Below are 14,730 nucleotides of genomic sequence, written 5' to 3' on the forward strand. Positions count from 1 at the left end.
CTCATCTCAGACCCACTAAATCAGAACCAGTCAGGAGACAGACCTGGCAACCAAGGAAGACGAGGAAACCTATAGAATCATAGTTTCTAATATGTACCTAAAGAATCAAGCATCAGCACCACTGAAAAAAGTGCAGTTTCTAGGGCACCTCTCCAACCTATTGAAGCAGAATTCTAGTGCTAAGTTCCAGGAATTGACATTTTTGCCAGCACACCAGATGATGGCACTGCCCTCCAAAGTCTGGGAAACTACCCCAGGATACAGAAAGATCGAAGTCCCTAGTTACCCAAGGGCCCAACTTGGCCAATATATAGCATCATTCATGGGCAAAAGTGAAGATTCTAACCCAGACATCCTAGAACAAACACTTGACCATATTCTTCCAATTGTGTTATTATGTTTGCATTACCCTGTTGACACTTTCTCCTTTGTAACTAATGGTTGGAACCTGCAAAATGGCTGGATCTGAGTGAGGTCAAATTTGAATCCATAGAACACAAGTGAATTGACATGTGACATTAATGCCTTTAGCTAAATCTCTTACCAGTGAATTACAGAGTGCAGAGACAGGAGAAATGCAGCCATATATGCCTACCCCACTTTATTTGCTCAACAAACATATGTGGGGTGGATCGGTGACTGAGTAGTTGGACAAGTGGGCAGAAGGCTGAATGGTAGATGGATGGATATAAAGGTGGATAAATAGGTGGGTCATTAAATAGTTAAATAAGGGGATGGATAAACAGGTGGGTCGGAGGTAGATGGGGAGACAGACAGATGGGTGGTTGCATGGATGAGTGAGTGGGTGGAGAAACTGACTAATTACAATTTGTTCTTGAGAACTGGACGCCCCATTCGTCTTGTTCTTGATCGTGAAGATGACATGTTAATAACTGGGGGAAGACACCCATTATTTGGAAAATATAAAGTGAGTATTAAAGATGAAATTATTAATATACCTCATTTTATTTGAGTGGCTTTATCCTTTTCTATTATTTTTATTTTTGCTAATTTCTAAAAATAATCTTAGAATCTAAAATATTAAATGAGGAAATCATGTATTTGAATATATTTATAAGGAAGTTTGAATCTAGCATTGAATTATGAAGCAATTGAATGATAAGAATATAATTTCAAATAATGATAAAGACTACTGGGAGAATAAGGATTTATGATATTAATTCCTCAAAAGCTAAAAAGAAAATAATGAAAGAAGCTACAAACATTGCTACACCAAAACTTTTTTACTATAAAAATACTATTTTGCAGTAAAAATGATTGGCAACAAACTGACCATTTTAACTATCATGTCATTTTTTCAAACGTTTCCTCTACCTGGTATGAAAGTATCACAAAAGCTCTTTGCAAATAGAAAAAAGAATTAACTAACCAGGATATCATCTAAAGTTATTTCAAACCACATTCATGCATTTTTAATGCAGCTATAGCATAGACCCTATTAATAAATACCTGGCTACTGGTTTACAACCTACTTTTCAAATTTATGATTGAGCTCTTAGAAGAGTTCTAATATACTACTTCTATATCAAACATGCTTTATTTGGGAATTGCTAATAATACACATGTAGCTAGATTTTCCATCTAACTTTATCATTGCTTTGTTATTAAATGATTATCTCCCTTGTATTACTGAAATCATAACTTTCCACACCACAGCACAATTTTATTTCTTCCATTGGCATAGTCATTTCTGTAATTAGAGGGGAAAGGATTGTAGTTGCCCATTAAATTTTCATTTGCCTTCAAATGTGCAGAAATTAATGCAACTGCTATTATCTTATGGCACAAAGAATTATGTTGAGGCATGTTCTGGGGTGGTGGCAATTGGTGTTACGATGGCTATTGAGTGTTTGGTTTGGGCCTAAATTATAAATCAGGCTTCACTTATATCAGTTTTGAAATTGTCTTACTACCAAAACTTAGATATTAAGTTCTAGACTATAGGTCGAGACTATAGCTATTTCGGTAATTATGTTAACATAAAATGTAAATAAATGTAAGAGAAAATAATCACTTTTTGAAAAATCCTAATTTTATTTTATTTTTAATGAAATATAGCTCTACTCCCAATATAACAATATGTACACAGATAGCCTCATTTGAAATTAGCTAACAAAATTTTGCTCAATTATTCAGAACTATTTGTTGATTAACATAATGCTCTTTGTATGTGAATAGAGGGTTCCAGATTCTGGAAAAGTTACAGTTTAAGAATTCTCTCTGCTACATTATAGTATTTTATTTTTTAGCAAGCTTTTGAAAAGTCAAAGGTAAACTTCAACCTTGCATTTGGCAAAATTACCATAAATTCTGAACTTGTGGGGTTCTGTACATTTCCTAGCTGCTCTGGTTTATTGGCCAACATTTCCCTTGGAGTAGATAATAATAACCCTATAATTGTAGAGTTCCTTCAGATGTATTTATCCCAGTTTTCAGAAAGACAAAGCTATCAGGGCCAATTCTTTTTTGGTAGAACCACAATAGAGAGTGGGAATTTATCTTTTCACTCTGGGCAGACAAACTCATCTAGGTGGGTGGGAGGGGAGTGGCAACGTCAGAACCAAAACAGCTGCCTTGCTTGAGTCCCAGTAGTAAAGGCAGCACAGCTCACATCTGATACACCCTCAATTGATGGCACAGCGCTTCACCAGCTCAGTGAAATAAGGGCAGGCATGCCCTGTCTGTTCCCTGACCCAGCAACTGACAATGAGGTTCATCCCAACACACTCCGGAATTCCAGAGACTTCCACCAGGGGAAAACTACAGGCTCGATTATAAGGGAAGTCGGTAAAAAGTGCAGGAGAATTTTCCAAGAATAAGGGAAATGAGGTTAGCCATGATATGCCAGTAGTAAATCAAGGACTTTAGAATTCCATGCTGACTATGAAACAAAAAAAATACCCATTGAAAGGAAAGGAATTTTAGCTCAGAGAAGGCATAAGGTAAATGAAGATTGCTCAGGCTTTTGCACTGTTGGTCTCTTTGGCTATCACCTGCAGCCTTGAATGCAAGAGTCGCTTTGGAGCGTGGGTTCAGGGACACATGCCTGATGGTGGACACCTGGATTATGGTGTGGGCATGCCTAAGTGAGCACACCTGAGCTCAGAGACTGAGCATATAAGGGCGGTGTCACAGAGTACCATTTGGCAGAGGAAGGTGCAGTGGAGAGCGGTAGAGAACAGCTACGAGAGGAAAGGGCATATAGAGATTCACAGAGGGACCCAAGTTGCTGTCTCCTGCTGGCTTGTTTCCCCTTGTACTATTAGAAAACCCATGGGGGTGATGCCAAGGGCTCCAAGTTTCCCTGAACTGACAGTGAACCTACCTGGCCTGGGATGGTTGCAGAACAGGAGGTTTTGGGCAGAGCAGCACTGAAAAACAAGGGGATAGCTGGGCGTGGTACACAACCAAGCAGCAGGAGCGGAGTTTTGCTCAGTCCCAACCAACAGTGAAGCTGGGCTGTGATTAGGCTCTGATGTGTGAATTGTAAACCTGTCATGAAGTGTCGGTCCTTTGCTGACAGGTAGGATTCATGAACAGTGGGAGGATCAAAGCGCTGGACATCGAGTGTTTCGTTAACGGAGGGTGCACGCTGGATGAATCAGAGCTGGTATGTACTCAGAGCCAGTCTGGCCTTGGTAGTACATAGAATGCCAGGTTTCTAGATGAGTCTTTAGGGAGCATGCTTCCTCAAGTATTTACCAAGTTCCACAAGCTGTTGGACTCTGTATTGACTTTTAGAGAAAAAATATTGGTCCGCTATATGAGAATCTCTTTTACTTTAGTTAATAGAATTTCTTACACTAAAGCTGGAAAATGCGTATAAAATCCGCAACCTCAGGTTCCGGGGCCACGCGTGCAAGACAAATTTGCCATCCAATACAGCTTTTCGTGGATTCGGCTTTCCGCAAGGAACCCTGGTGACAGAATCTTGCATCACAGCCGTGGCAGCCAAATGTGGCCTTCTGCCAGAAAAGGTGAGATCCTAACCAAGGTTATAACCCAGGCCCACCTTGGGTCTCTGAAGTCTCAGGAGTCTCAGGGGAACCAGCTGCCAAAAAAAAAAAACACCCTAGAAAAACCAGGTAAATTAGCCCTGTCTCAGAACGCAAGACCAATTAAGCAGCCCCTGGAAGAACTTACCTCCCTGTATGTCCTCCCTCCTTATGCAGAGACTCCTTTATTTTTTAAATTTTTACAAAAATAATTACTTTTTAAACCTAAGCCTCACTGAAGTAATTAAAATAAAAGGTGAACCTGACCCTTCTCAACCCCCCATCCTTGTAGGTTGACGGTAACCACTGCCAGGGCCATGTTTATTGTTCCAATCCTTTCTCTATATTTACCCATCCATCTATATTCATACATACATGTGTAAACAGTGACATATAATGTGTGTTTGTGGATATACTTCTCTACCAAGAGGAGACCATCCTAAACACATTATTCCAATAGGCTTATCTCTTCACTACCCTAGAGAAGGAACCTAAAGTATCTGTGGGTACTTTTTCTACTTGACACTATGCCATGGCCAACTTCCTGTGTCAGAATTATCTACCTCATTCTTTTTCATGACGATGTAGTATGGAAGTGCTGTGCCTTATGGAGCCACTGAACTATTGTATTGCTATACATTCAGGTGATTACCCATTGGGGGCTATTAAAGTGACGCTGCAGTAAACATCTCAGTACAGAGATACCAAGGGTTATAGCTGTGCCCTATTGTGTTTAGCTGCAGGATAAATTGACAGAAATAGAATTACTGGGTCACTTGAAAACTTTTGAGAGGTACTGCCATGAGAATACCTTTCAAAAATATTTATTTTGTGCAATATCCTAGAAAGTGCACAGTATGTGCAGTCTGCAGACCAGAGACCGGCAGCTCATACATTCCAGTCAGGCCCCAGTCTGCTTTCTACGTCTATCCTGCTTCTCCAATATGGACCTCTGATCCACTGAGGACTCCCTAGATGTTGTCCCTTAAACCCCTGCATCCATAGAGTCAACAGGGAGGACCACCAGCCTTGTGATTGTGATTGTCCGGGTATTCCCTCCAGAAAAGGGGCCATCAAAACATTGCACCAGAAAGACAGTAGCTCTCCTAAGAGAAGGCACATAAAGCGTTCTGTGGCTACAGAGGAGAAAAACATCACATTGGCTTGTGGGGAGAGGAGTCAGAGAGATGGCACTTGAGGTAAACCTTGAAGAATGATAGACATTAGGTCCTGGAAGGTACACAACTCAAACAAAGAAAGGCCATCTCTCTGTGGTTCTGCTTCCCCATCCAAGAGCATCTCACAGTTTCTGCAAGAATCAAATGAGTTAAAATGTTTTCACAAACTGGATATTATTATCTCAAGGTCACGACTGATAATCATGCTTCCTTTTTGTTTTGGAGTGAGATGGGATAATGAAAAACTCCTGAGCATATCTCAGAGGACTCTCCTTTGTTAAGTGTTGCAAACTTCCAGCACATGACACACCCATATTCAAATAAATTTTTAAAAAGATTTCACCGCACATTCCAAAGGCAATTTGAAGGTTTAGAGATCTGCTCTTTGTCATTAGTTGCACTGTTATTCCTCTAGCAGAACAAATTCTTAGTGAGGACAATAAATCCTTGCTTTAATAAACCATCCACCAATTCTGCTCCATCCTCTGAAGCTCATAGAGAAACAGGAAAAGCTGCTTCCCTCGGCCCCTCCATCCCGCTACCCTCACAGATCAGCCACGACCACTGCCCTCTGCTTCCACCAGGAAGCCTGATGGGTGCATGGAAGAAGGGATAAGAAGTATTTTTGTGAAAGTGATGGGTTTGTTTTTTTTCTTTGGAGTCAGTGGGTTTGGAGTGTGGGGTCCTTGGGTCACTCTGGGAAAGGTTTCACCAGAGTGCCCCATTCAGCAGCATGCGGAAAGTTTCCCAGGCAAGTTTCCCAGGCGAGTTTCTCCACGAGACAGAGATATTAGTTATATTGAAAAGAGCAGGTTTATTAGGGAAAGGGACAGAAGAGTAAAAGACACTTGTATAGACACAAGCAGGCTGGAAGAGCTGCCCTGAAAGAGACAGGATTGCTGACAGGCCTGCGTGGTTGCAGGCGGGTGGCCTTGAGGAGAGCTGCCTCCGCTGAGGGAGGTCAGTGGGAAGCCCCAGTGTGGTGCAGGTCATGGGCAGGCAGGGAGGCTGCTGCTCTGCAGAGGGACAGAGTTGGTGAAAAGGAGCACCTGCATAGGCACAGGTTGGCAGACGGGCTGCTGCCCCATTGTGGGGGCAGCATTAGTTTTTATCATCTTCAGGAAGGGGCTCATCTTCGTGGGCGGAAGGTTTGTGCCCCTGACACTCCCTATAGCAGTTTGATAGTTTCTGGGCATTGCGCCTCCTGATCTAGGCGTTAATGCCTAAGGGTCTTGGTTTCGATAAGTGGGTTAATGGATTATGCTAATCCCTTCTACCCCTACCTTCTTATGTGAGTTAGGTTCTTGACCTTGTATGTCCTTTCCAGTTTTTCTATTCTTATCCTCCATCAAAAGCACATGCTTTTCAAAGAAGAAAGAAGCTCTCTTCTTCCCACCAAAGTTTGTGCTTCTCCGGCCTATGTGTTCCAGTCAGTTTTCTGTCTCACCCTAATTATTGACTCGATTTCCCACCCACTTCAGGTTCGGGAGAAAAACATGTACAAAACTGTGGATAAAACCATCTACAAACAGGCATTCAACCCTGAGAACCTGATAAGATGTTGGACCGAATGCCTGGAAAAGTCTTCCTTCCACAGCAGAAGAGTAGAAGTGGAGGAATTCAACAAGAAGAACTACTGGAAGAAGAAAGGCATTGCAATAGTCCCCATGAAGTTTTCCGTCGGCTTTGGCGCAACAAGTTATCATCAGGTGAGACTCCACCAGGTGACATGGGATGTAACCCTCATGTGGGGCACACGCCTGGCCTAATCAGCTTGTGTTGACTAGAAGAGTGTCACATTTCCCAGGGCACTGAGACCCCTGCTGCTCCCCACCCCCAGCACCTGGGAGACGGACAGATGCTCCTGAGCAGCCCCCATCCGCAAGCACTTTCACCACTGCAGTAGGAAAGTGTGCCCTTGGCAGACAAGGGCCTCAGCAGGCATGGGACCCAAAATGGCATGACTGCCGAGATGGAGAACTGACTGGAGGTGACACCCTGCTGTCCAGAAAGGGAACAGGAGCCCACAAGGCCTGGGGTGCTGTGCTGTCTGAGCTGAGGGGGTCCTGTGACTAAGGCAGAAATGGAGAGCTCTCCTGCTCTGTGCCACCAACATGTGGCAGGATTTCAAGGTGCTCCTCCATCTTATGCAGAGAATTCATTCCATTTTGTCCAGACTAGCTGGCTGTTTCAGGCCCTTTCCCCCAGGAAGGTATGTTAAATCTAGTAGAAAAATGGGGAGGGGGAAGAGGAGAGGGCCAAAAACTCTCACCAGCTGATTTACAAAAAGAGGCAAGTCACTTAGAGTCCTGTAAGATCAGGACTGACCACTGAGCAGGTTTTCTGATCCAGCAGACCGGGTAAAGGAGGAGTCAGAGTTCTCAGTGGTTTTTTGCAGGTCTTTTATTGGGGTTTACCAGGTACACAGCAGGCAGGGGTGCTGGGGGGCCGGGAGGCTGGCAGGCCTCCCAGCCCCCAGCAAGTCTTCACTCTATCTGGGCTCTCCAGCGTTCTCTTTCTCTCTCTCTGGGCTTCTTGGCTTCTCTCAGCTTCTGCTGGCATCCCCGTGACGCTGCCCTTAAAAGCCCAGTCAAATCCCATCTACCTATGCCCACACCCTACTCCAGGTGCCCGCCATCAGGCATGCATTCAGGATCGCAGGGTTCCGTCATCTATCCTGAAGGCAGGAGGGCAAAAAGCCTGACATTTTTCCTTACCCTACAAGTCCTATCCAGAAAGGGGGAGGAAGGGCAGCACATAAATGAATCCGGTAAACAGCACAAGGACTGGTACAGATGAGTCTTCCTGGCAATGGGTCATATACAGGAAAGCTATTTAGAAAACTGGAAAAGGTTATTGCCTCCTCCATTATCTTGCTCCAAAAGTAGAAAAAATTGCAACTGGAAAAATTTTTACACATTAGATCTAAATCTAAAATCTAAATCCAAGTGCATTAGCTCTCCCTTGTGTATATACTACTGAAAGCATTCTTCCAATTATACCCGACTACCCAATGAATACACAGGTGTGCATCCCACAAAAGCTTCCCTGCCAAAGAAAATACTTCCTAGGAACTAAAGCAGTTGCCCCAAATCCCTAATCAACTAAAGTCAGGTGAACCTGAGAAACCTTGATATGCCACTTATTAGCTGTGTGACATTAAGCAAGTTATATAACCTCTCTGAGCCTCAGTTCCCTCAAGTGAAAAATGAGAATAACCCTCTTTGAAGACAGATGAGGATTTAATGAGATAATAAATTTGAAGCCTGGCAGGGCTTCTAGAACTCTATGTAGTTATGCAGATCAGCTCTGAGCCCCTCCTGGGATATCCCAGCCCAGCCTTGAAGGCTGTGCTTCCTCTGCTAGCAGAACTCCCCAGACTCTGAATCACACACCTGTCATGTCCAATGTGCCCATTCTATCAAGAGGCACGAGGTTAGCTGTCACATCTATCTATAAGACAAGACTGGATCCATAGCAGGGGTGTAAGAGATCCTGGTTAGCTGCATCAAGTCTCCAGTTCCCTGACACCACCTGGTCATCCAACAATTCAATTCAATTCTGACACTTACCTACCCAGAATTAGGGCAGACTCCATAGGTCAAGAACTGTCATTAAGAGCACCCCCATTTCAGACACCAGTGCACTCGGGTATCCAGTCTACTCACACTTTGATAACTACTAAGTTCAGGGTTTTTTCCAGTACCCACACCCTTAGGTTTGATGGTTCAACAAAACAACTCTGAACTCAGGAAATTAATTTACTTAAGGTAAAATCCCATTTTTCTGGAGATTTCGTTACATAAGCACAACTGATGAAATCATTGGCCATTGGGGGTTGGACTCAACCTCTAATCCTTCTCTCTCCCCAGAGGCTGGAGGGTAAGCCTGAAAGATGGAACCCTCTAGCCACAGTCTTGGTTTTTCTGGCAACCTGTCCTTCATAAAGCTATTTGTCCCCCTCAAGAATGGGCTCATTAGTATTCAGAAGGCAGCAAATTTCACAAGTTTTATACCATTCCTCCCCCTTCCCCCTATGGCTGCCCCTTGCCTAGTTCTACAGGCCATACTCCACAGGAGTCAACTTCTAGTCTTGCCACAAAAAAAGAAAAGAAAGTCTTTAAATCAAGCCATGACTTTAAGTCTCCATTTGAAAGGTTTCGAGCTGCCTCACAGAGTTCCAAACTGATGTACCTAAGAATCATCTGGCTTGAAGTTGAAAAGTTATTCCAGGTCAGCTGATGACTCACCAAGCTGGAACAGCTACTTTCTAAACTAGCTATGAGCAGCACTCAGCCAGTCAAAGGCCCACAGTGAATCAATACTATTCTTAGCACCTACAAGCTTTGATGCCCTTCAGCTCCTCCACACCACCCTGGGCCTCCAGGCAGCTCAGCCGGGAATAGACTGAAATCCTATTTCCTTCTCCCCTTGGAAGGAAAAATACCACATTTCCATTCATCTAGTTTGACAAATATTTATTTAGTGTCTCTGTGATTCAGACCTCCTCCAAGTGTCTACAGGACACAAAGATGACCAGGTGTCCTTCCTCCAAGAGACTCCCATAAAAGAGCTTGTGGAATCTATTTCCTTTCTGTGGCAGCTGTAACAAAGTACCATAAACTTGGCTTAAAACAACAAATGTATTCTCTCACAGTCTGGAGGCTGAAAGTTCAAAATTAAGGTGTCAACAGGGTCTCGCTCCTTCTGAAGTCTCCAGGGAAGAATCCTTTGCCTCTCCCAGTTTCTTGGGGCTCCTGGTGTTCCCCAGTGAATGAAAGCATAGCACCCATCTTTGCCTACCTTGCCTGGTGACAAAGCCCTTCCCTCCAGGTTCTTTCCAGCTACCACTTAGGAGAAAACTTCCCCAGGCCCCACAGAAGCAGTTGACTCTTTTTCCAGGTCTCCCAGCACCCTTTATGCCACACCCCTTATCTCCCAAGTCATTCTACACTCCAGTGACTCTGCTGTCCAGCCTGTGTGCCCAGTAGACTGAGAGTTACTTGAGGAAGAATCACATCCTATTCACCTCTACCTATCTAGAGCTGAACACAGTTTGGCACATAATATGTACTTACAAATGTTTAATTAGCTAGTTTACTGGTTGGTCAGAGATTTTAAGCAGTGCAATGACTTTCAAATAGTTGGAAGAGATTAGTCACAACTCCTGAGTATCCAAAGGAGCTCCTGCAGAAACGAGGTTCCTAAATAGGAGTGATATTTACAGGTGACTTTTGTGTAAAGCGGAAGTAAGCTTCAGAATCTTACCAGAAAAGCTGCTTCTCTGACACTCCTACTCTGTGAGAATGGTGTTTACTACCTCGTATTTTTTTATAATTATTTATTTTCTTATACCCTTGTTCATTTTTGTACATTATTTGATTTCTCCACCCAGGTGTTTTCCCCAGTGTTCTCCCACTACCATAGCACCCGTGATCCATCACTACCTCATTTTTTATGTTGAACCCCCCAAATCACCATCTTGAACTCAGCTGTGCCTCTTGCCTTGTTTTTCTAGGCAGCTGCACTGGTTCACATCTACACAGACGGGTCTGTATTGGTCACACATGGAGGCAAGGAACTGGGACAAGGTATTCACACCAAAATGCTACAGGTAAAATAAGTAAAAACTAGTCTTTACTCTATATTCATTATTGACATGACTGACATTTGACACTAATTTGAGAGAGGATGACAACTTCCTGTATTCAAACGCTAAGATCTTGACTACTGAAAAGTTTTTTACACATCAAATGGAGTGAGGTGGCAGAAATCCCATGCGTTTGCAAATACCCCTGGTGCTGGGATGGGTTTGTAGACACCACTACTGAGCCCCTCCAGCGCTGTGATAGGCGGCCATGTGGGCTTACCTAGAGTGGGACCTTCAGCTTTTCTATTTTGAGACCAGTGTATATAATGTTTAAAGTCAAGACAATGTTAGGTTGCTAATGCTTTATTTTGACAAGTTTTGAAAACTATTTCATCAATGTTTAAAGGATAATTTGACACCCACATACACACAAATTAAGAAAATATTATCTCAGGAGAAAAAAATAATAATCCTTTAAATTGAATATCCTTAATTTTATGACAACTTTATTAGAATGTTAAAGTATACATCTGCAGCTTTTAGCTATTCAATCCCTCAGCTCCTTTGGAATATGCCTCACACATTCCCTATTGTTCTGAAGAAGACCTCAATTCTGGTCCCTTTTAGCCTCATTCTCCCTTGCACCAAATTGAGCCAAAGATAAAAACATAGGACCCTGGGCTGCTCAGCCTTGGTTCCTGAACCCTGACGGTTGCATGGATTGGTCCAGGAAGAAGGCACATACTAAGCTAGGCCAATCAGAGACATTTCCTGGTACTGATGAGTAATTGGTTGGAGAAAGGAACTAGTTTTCCTTTGTCAATGTTAGCTAGCCTGCTATAAGTCAGAGGTTGTCAGAGGCAAATCTCCTGTGCCGTGAACAAAGCCTATCAATTGTGAAAATAATATGGCCATTGCAAAAAAGAAAAACAAATGTGAGACACATTACAAGGGGATCCTATAGAGCCCATGTGAAGGCCCTCAATACAGACATTTACAACACTAGCTCCACCTGGCCTTTCTGTTAACATGGAACAAGAGATTTCGTCTGTATTTTTATGACCAAGAATGAATAAAATAGTCCTTTCTTTCCCCCATTTTGCATCTTGCTGGGGAGACTTCTTCATTCAATGGCATTAGTCTGAAGAAAAACAGGTACTTCCCTACAGAAATCTGAGGAAAGTGTTTTTGCAACAGCAGCCAAAATGCTTTTCCTTCCCTCCCATTCTTTTCATTTCTTCTTGATTCAATATCTTATTTCCATATATCTGCTAGACACTGGAAGGAAATGAACAGAAAATTAAAAAGTAAGCAGCAAATATTGGAGAAATACAAACAAGCAAAAATAAATAGAAAGGGAGAGGAAAGTTAAGGTGGGGTGAGGACAAGGATGAAGAAAAGCCCTTAAGGCTCTCATGCTAACAGATTTGTCAGTCCATCTAATCAGTCTGTCTGTCTGTCTGTCTCGCTCTCTTTCTCTCTTTCTGCCACTGTGACCAAATAGATTTGAAATTTTCAATGACCTACTCCCTACATTTGTAAAACTTAGAATAAAAGGAATCCTTAACATTATAAATACACTAATTTTAAATGGAAAACACAGTGAAATACTATCCAAAAAACACTTTAAAATCAGCATTAGGCTCTGTTAAAAGGGAGTTTAATGTTTATAAGACACTTGACTTTAGGATTTAAAGGACAGATCATGGAGATAGTAAAAAAATTATTTTTTTAATTAAGAAAAATAGTGATTCAAATCTTCATAAAAGTTCTTGTTGGACTTGAAAATATTTCTTTCTCATAGGTGGCCAGCCGTGAATTAAAGATCCCCATCTCTCAAATGCACATCTGTGAAACAAGCACAGCCACGGTACCAAACACAATTACTACTGCAGCATCTGTCGGTGCAGATGTCAATGGCAAAGCAGTGCAGGTGCCTCCTCCTGTCTTCCCCCCTGTGCTTTTTCCACACCTTCAACTTTCATAGCTGGATACAGAGACAAGTGGTTGGCTTCAGAGAAGTCACTTATCTCACTAAACATAGGTTTGGTATAGCCCAAATTTTGGAAGTATGTTATCTAGAATAGGCTAGATTGCAGTGACAAATAGACCCACTATATCAAAAGTCCTTTTCGTGCACATGTAACAGTCCAGAGGGAGTGTCCTGTCCTTCTAGCCCCCAGCTTGATATCAATACCTCCATCTTCCTCATGTGTCTTCCGAGGTTGCCCTGACCAATATCATTCCAGTGAGCCTGAGAAGGGGGAAAATAGGGGCTTCAGACCTGGAAATGATGCCAGTCATTTCCACTCATCAACCACTAGCAGAATTAGTCTCAGCCCACATGGAACTGCAGGGAATGTTGGGAAAATATAGAGTAGTTGGAAACCACAGGCACAGACTCTTTGGAAAAATGGGAGAATGGGGCCTCCCCGGTGGCACAGCGGGTTGAGTGCAGTGCTCTAAAGCTGTCCGCAGCCTCTGCAGCACAGGTTCAATTCCCGGCCCACCAAGGAGGTACCCACATGGCTCGGCAGACCTCTCCTGTCTCACCCACTGCTCCCCTCAGCAGTGTCTTCAGTCTGTCTGCCTGTTCTGCTCCTACTCTGTCTCTGGTGAATTCTCTCACCCTCCCATGCCTCTGGCCTGTACCCCTGTGCTTGTATAAATAAATAAATCTTTTAAAAAAAAAGAATAGAAGAATGGATTTTGGGAAACAGGTAGTCTCTGTCACTGGGAGACACAGATAGAAGAAATCTGGGTACCAAGTAATGCAGAGCTATACAAGTTTCCCCTGACAAGTTCCTGCAGGCAGCTAGCAGGCAGAACCCCAGCTATATAGATACAGTACAATTCAAGTGTCTGCCTCAGTGGAGGTCTATCAGAGTATTCATCCTTTTTCTTTGGACTTATTTTTTGGCCCATGTAAATTTTTTAAAATTGTTACATCTTTACTTATGCAGAGTAGAACCATGACTTCATATTCTTTAATTCAAAATCCTGTTTGCACATACTTTATTTTTTTTTTTAAAGATTTATTTATCTATACAAGTACTGGGATACAGGCCAGAGGTGCAAGGCGGTGAGAGAATTCACCAGAGACAGAGCAGGGAGAAGAACAGGCAGAAGGACCTAAAACACTGCTGAGGGGAGCAGCAGGCAAAGCAGGAGAGGTCTGTCGCACCATGCGGGTATCTCCCTGGCAGGCCAGGCATCAAACCCGTACTGCAGAGGCTGTGGACAGCTTAGGCTGCGGACAGCTTCACAGCGTTGCACTCAAACCGCTGCACCACCGGGGAGGCCCTGTTTGCATATACTTTAAAGCAGTATCTATTTATCTGTTTCTATTATAAGCTGCTTTATAACAGAAATGTTGTGGGGAAGCACAGTCCCTCACTCCCAGGACACAGCACTTATGCCACGGAGGGAAGTCACTTTCAAATCTGTCTTATTTTGTAGGGTCTCCTCTTAGGGTCTCATACACCAGAGTCCTTTTTCTCAGAACAAAGTGGAGAATCTTAAACTCATCAGATCAACTTGGGGTGGGATCAAACGCAAGACTTGCATATTTCGGTATTTATGGGAGTTGTCAACACAAATTAAGTGCCAATACACCTTCAAGGGTACTGAGTTTTAGATTTATCTTAAGTCAGAAATTTTGTGGGTCTAGGTTGTTATTATAAGATTTCACTATTTTCTTACCTCACAACTAAAGCAAAGTCCTTCATTGCAATAGTTTGATGGTGGGAGGATGAATAGATGGGAAGATGGACAAAAAGTTGACTCATGTTTTAGACCCAGAGGGATATTGACATGTCATCGGTACAGATTGGAAAGCACAAATATGAATGAAAATAAGACATTTTGTTCCAATTTTATTTATGACTGGAAAATATGAAAGAAGATATAAGTAAATAATGTAGAAAAAGAGAAGACATTAAGGACA

General features: G+C 42.8%; 1 protein-coding gene across 1 annotated transcript in view; it reads left to right on the forward strand.

Annotated features, from left to right (window-relative positions):
• LOC311181263 (aldehyde oxidase 2) overlaps positions 1-14,730 on the forward strand; it is a gene marked incomplete at both ends in the record, with an annotated part of 73,718 nt that overhangs the window by 39,009 nt on the left and 19,979 nt on the right. Inside the window, 6 exons of the mRNA XM_084249596.1 lie at positions 841-928; positions 3,545-3,631; positions 3,807-3,998; positions 6,676-6,903; positions 10,713-10,808; positions 12,589-12,717. Of these exons, the coding sequence (XP_084105722.1) occupies positions 841-928; positions 3,545-3,631; positions 3,807-3,998; positions 6,676-6,903; positions 10,713-10,808; positions 12,589-12,717 (820 nt within the window). The remainder of the gene's footprint in view (positions 1-840; positions 929-3,544; positions 3,632-3,806; positions 3,999-6,675; positions 6,904-10,712; positions 10,809-12,588; positions 12,718-14,730) is intronic.

Source organism: Talpa europaea, assembly GCF_964194135.1.
Source record: "Talpa europaea genome assembly, chromosome: 1".
NCBI lineage: Eukaryota > Metazoa > Chordata > Mammalia > Eulipotyphla > Talpidae > Talpa > Talpa europaea.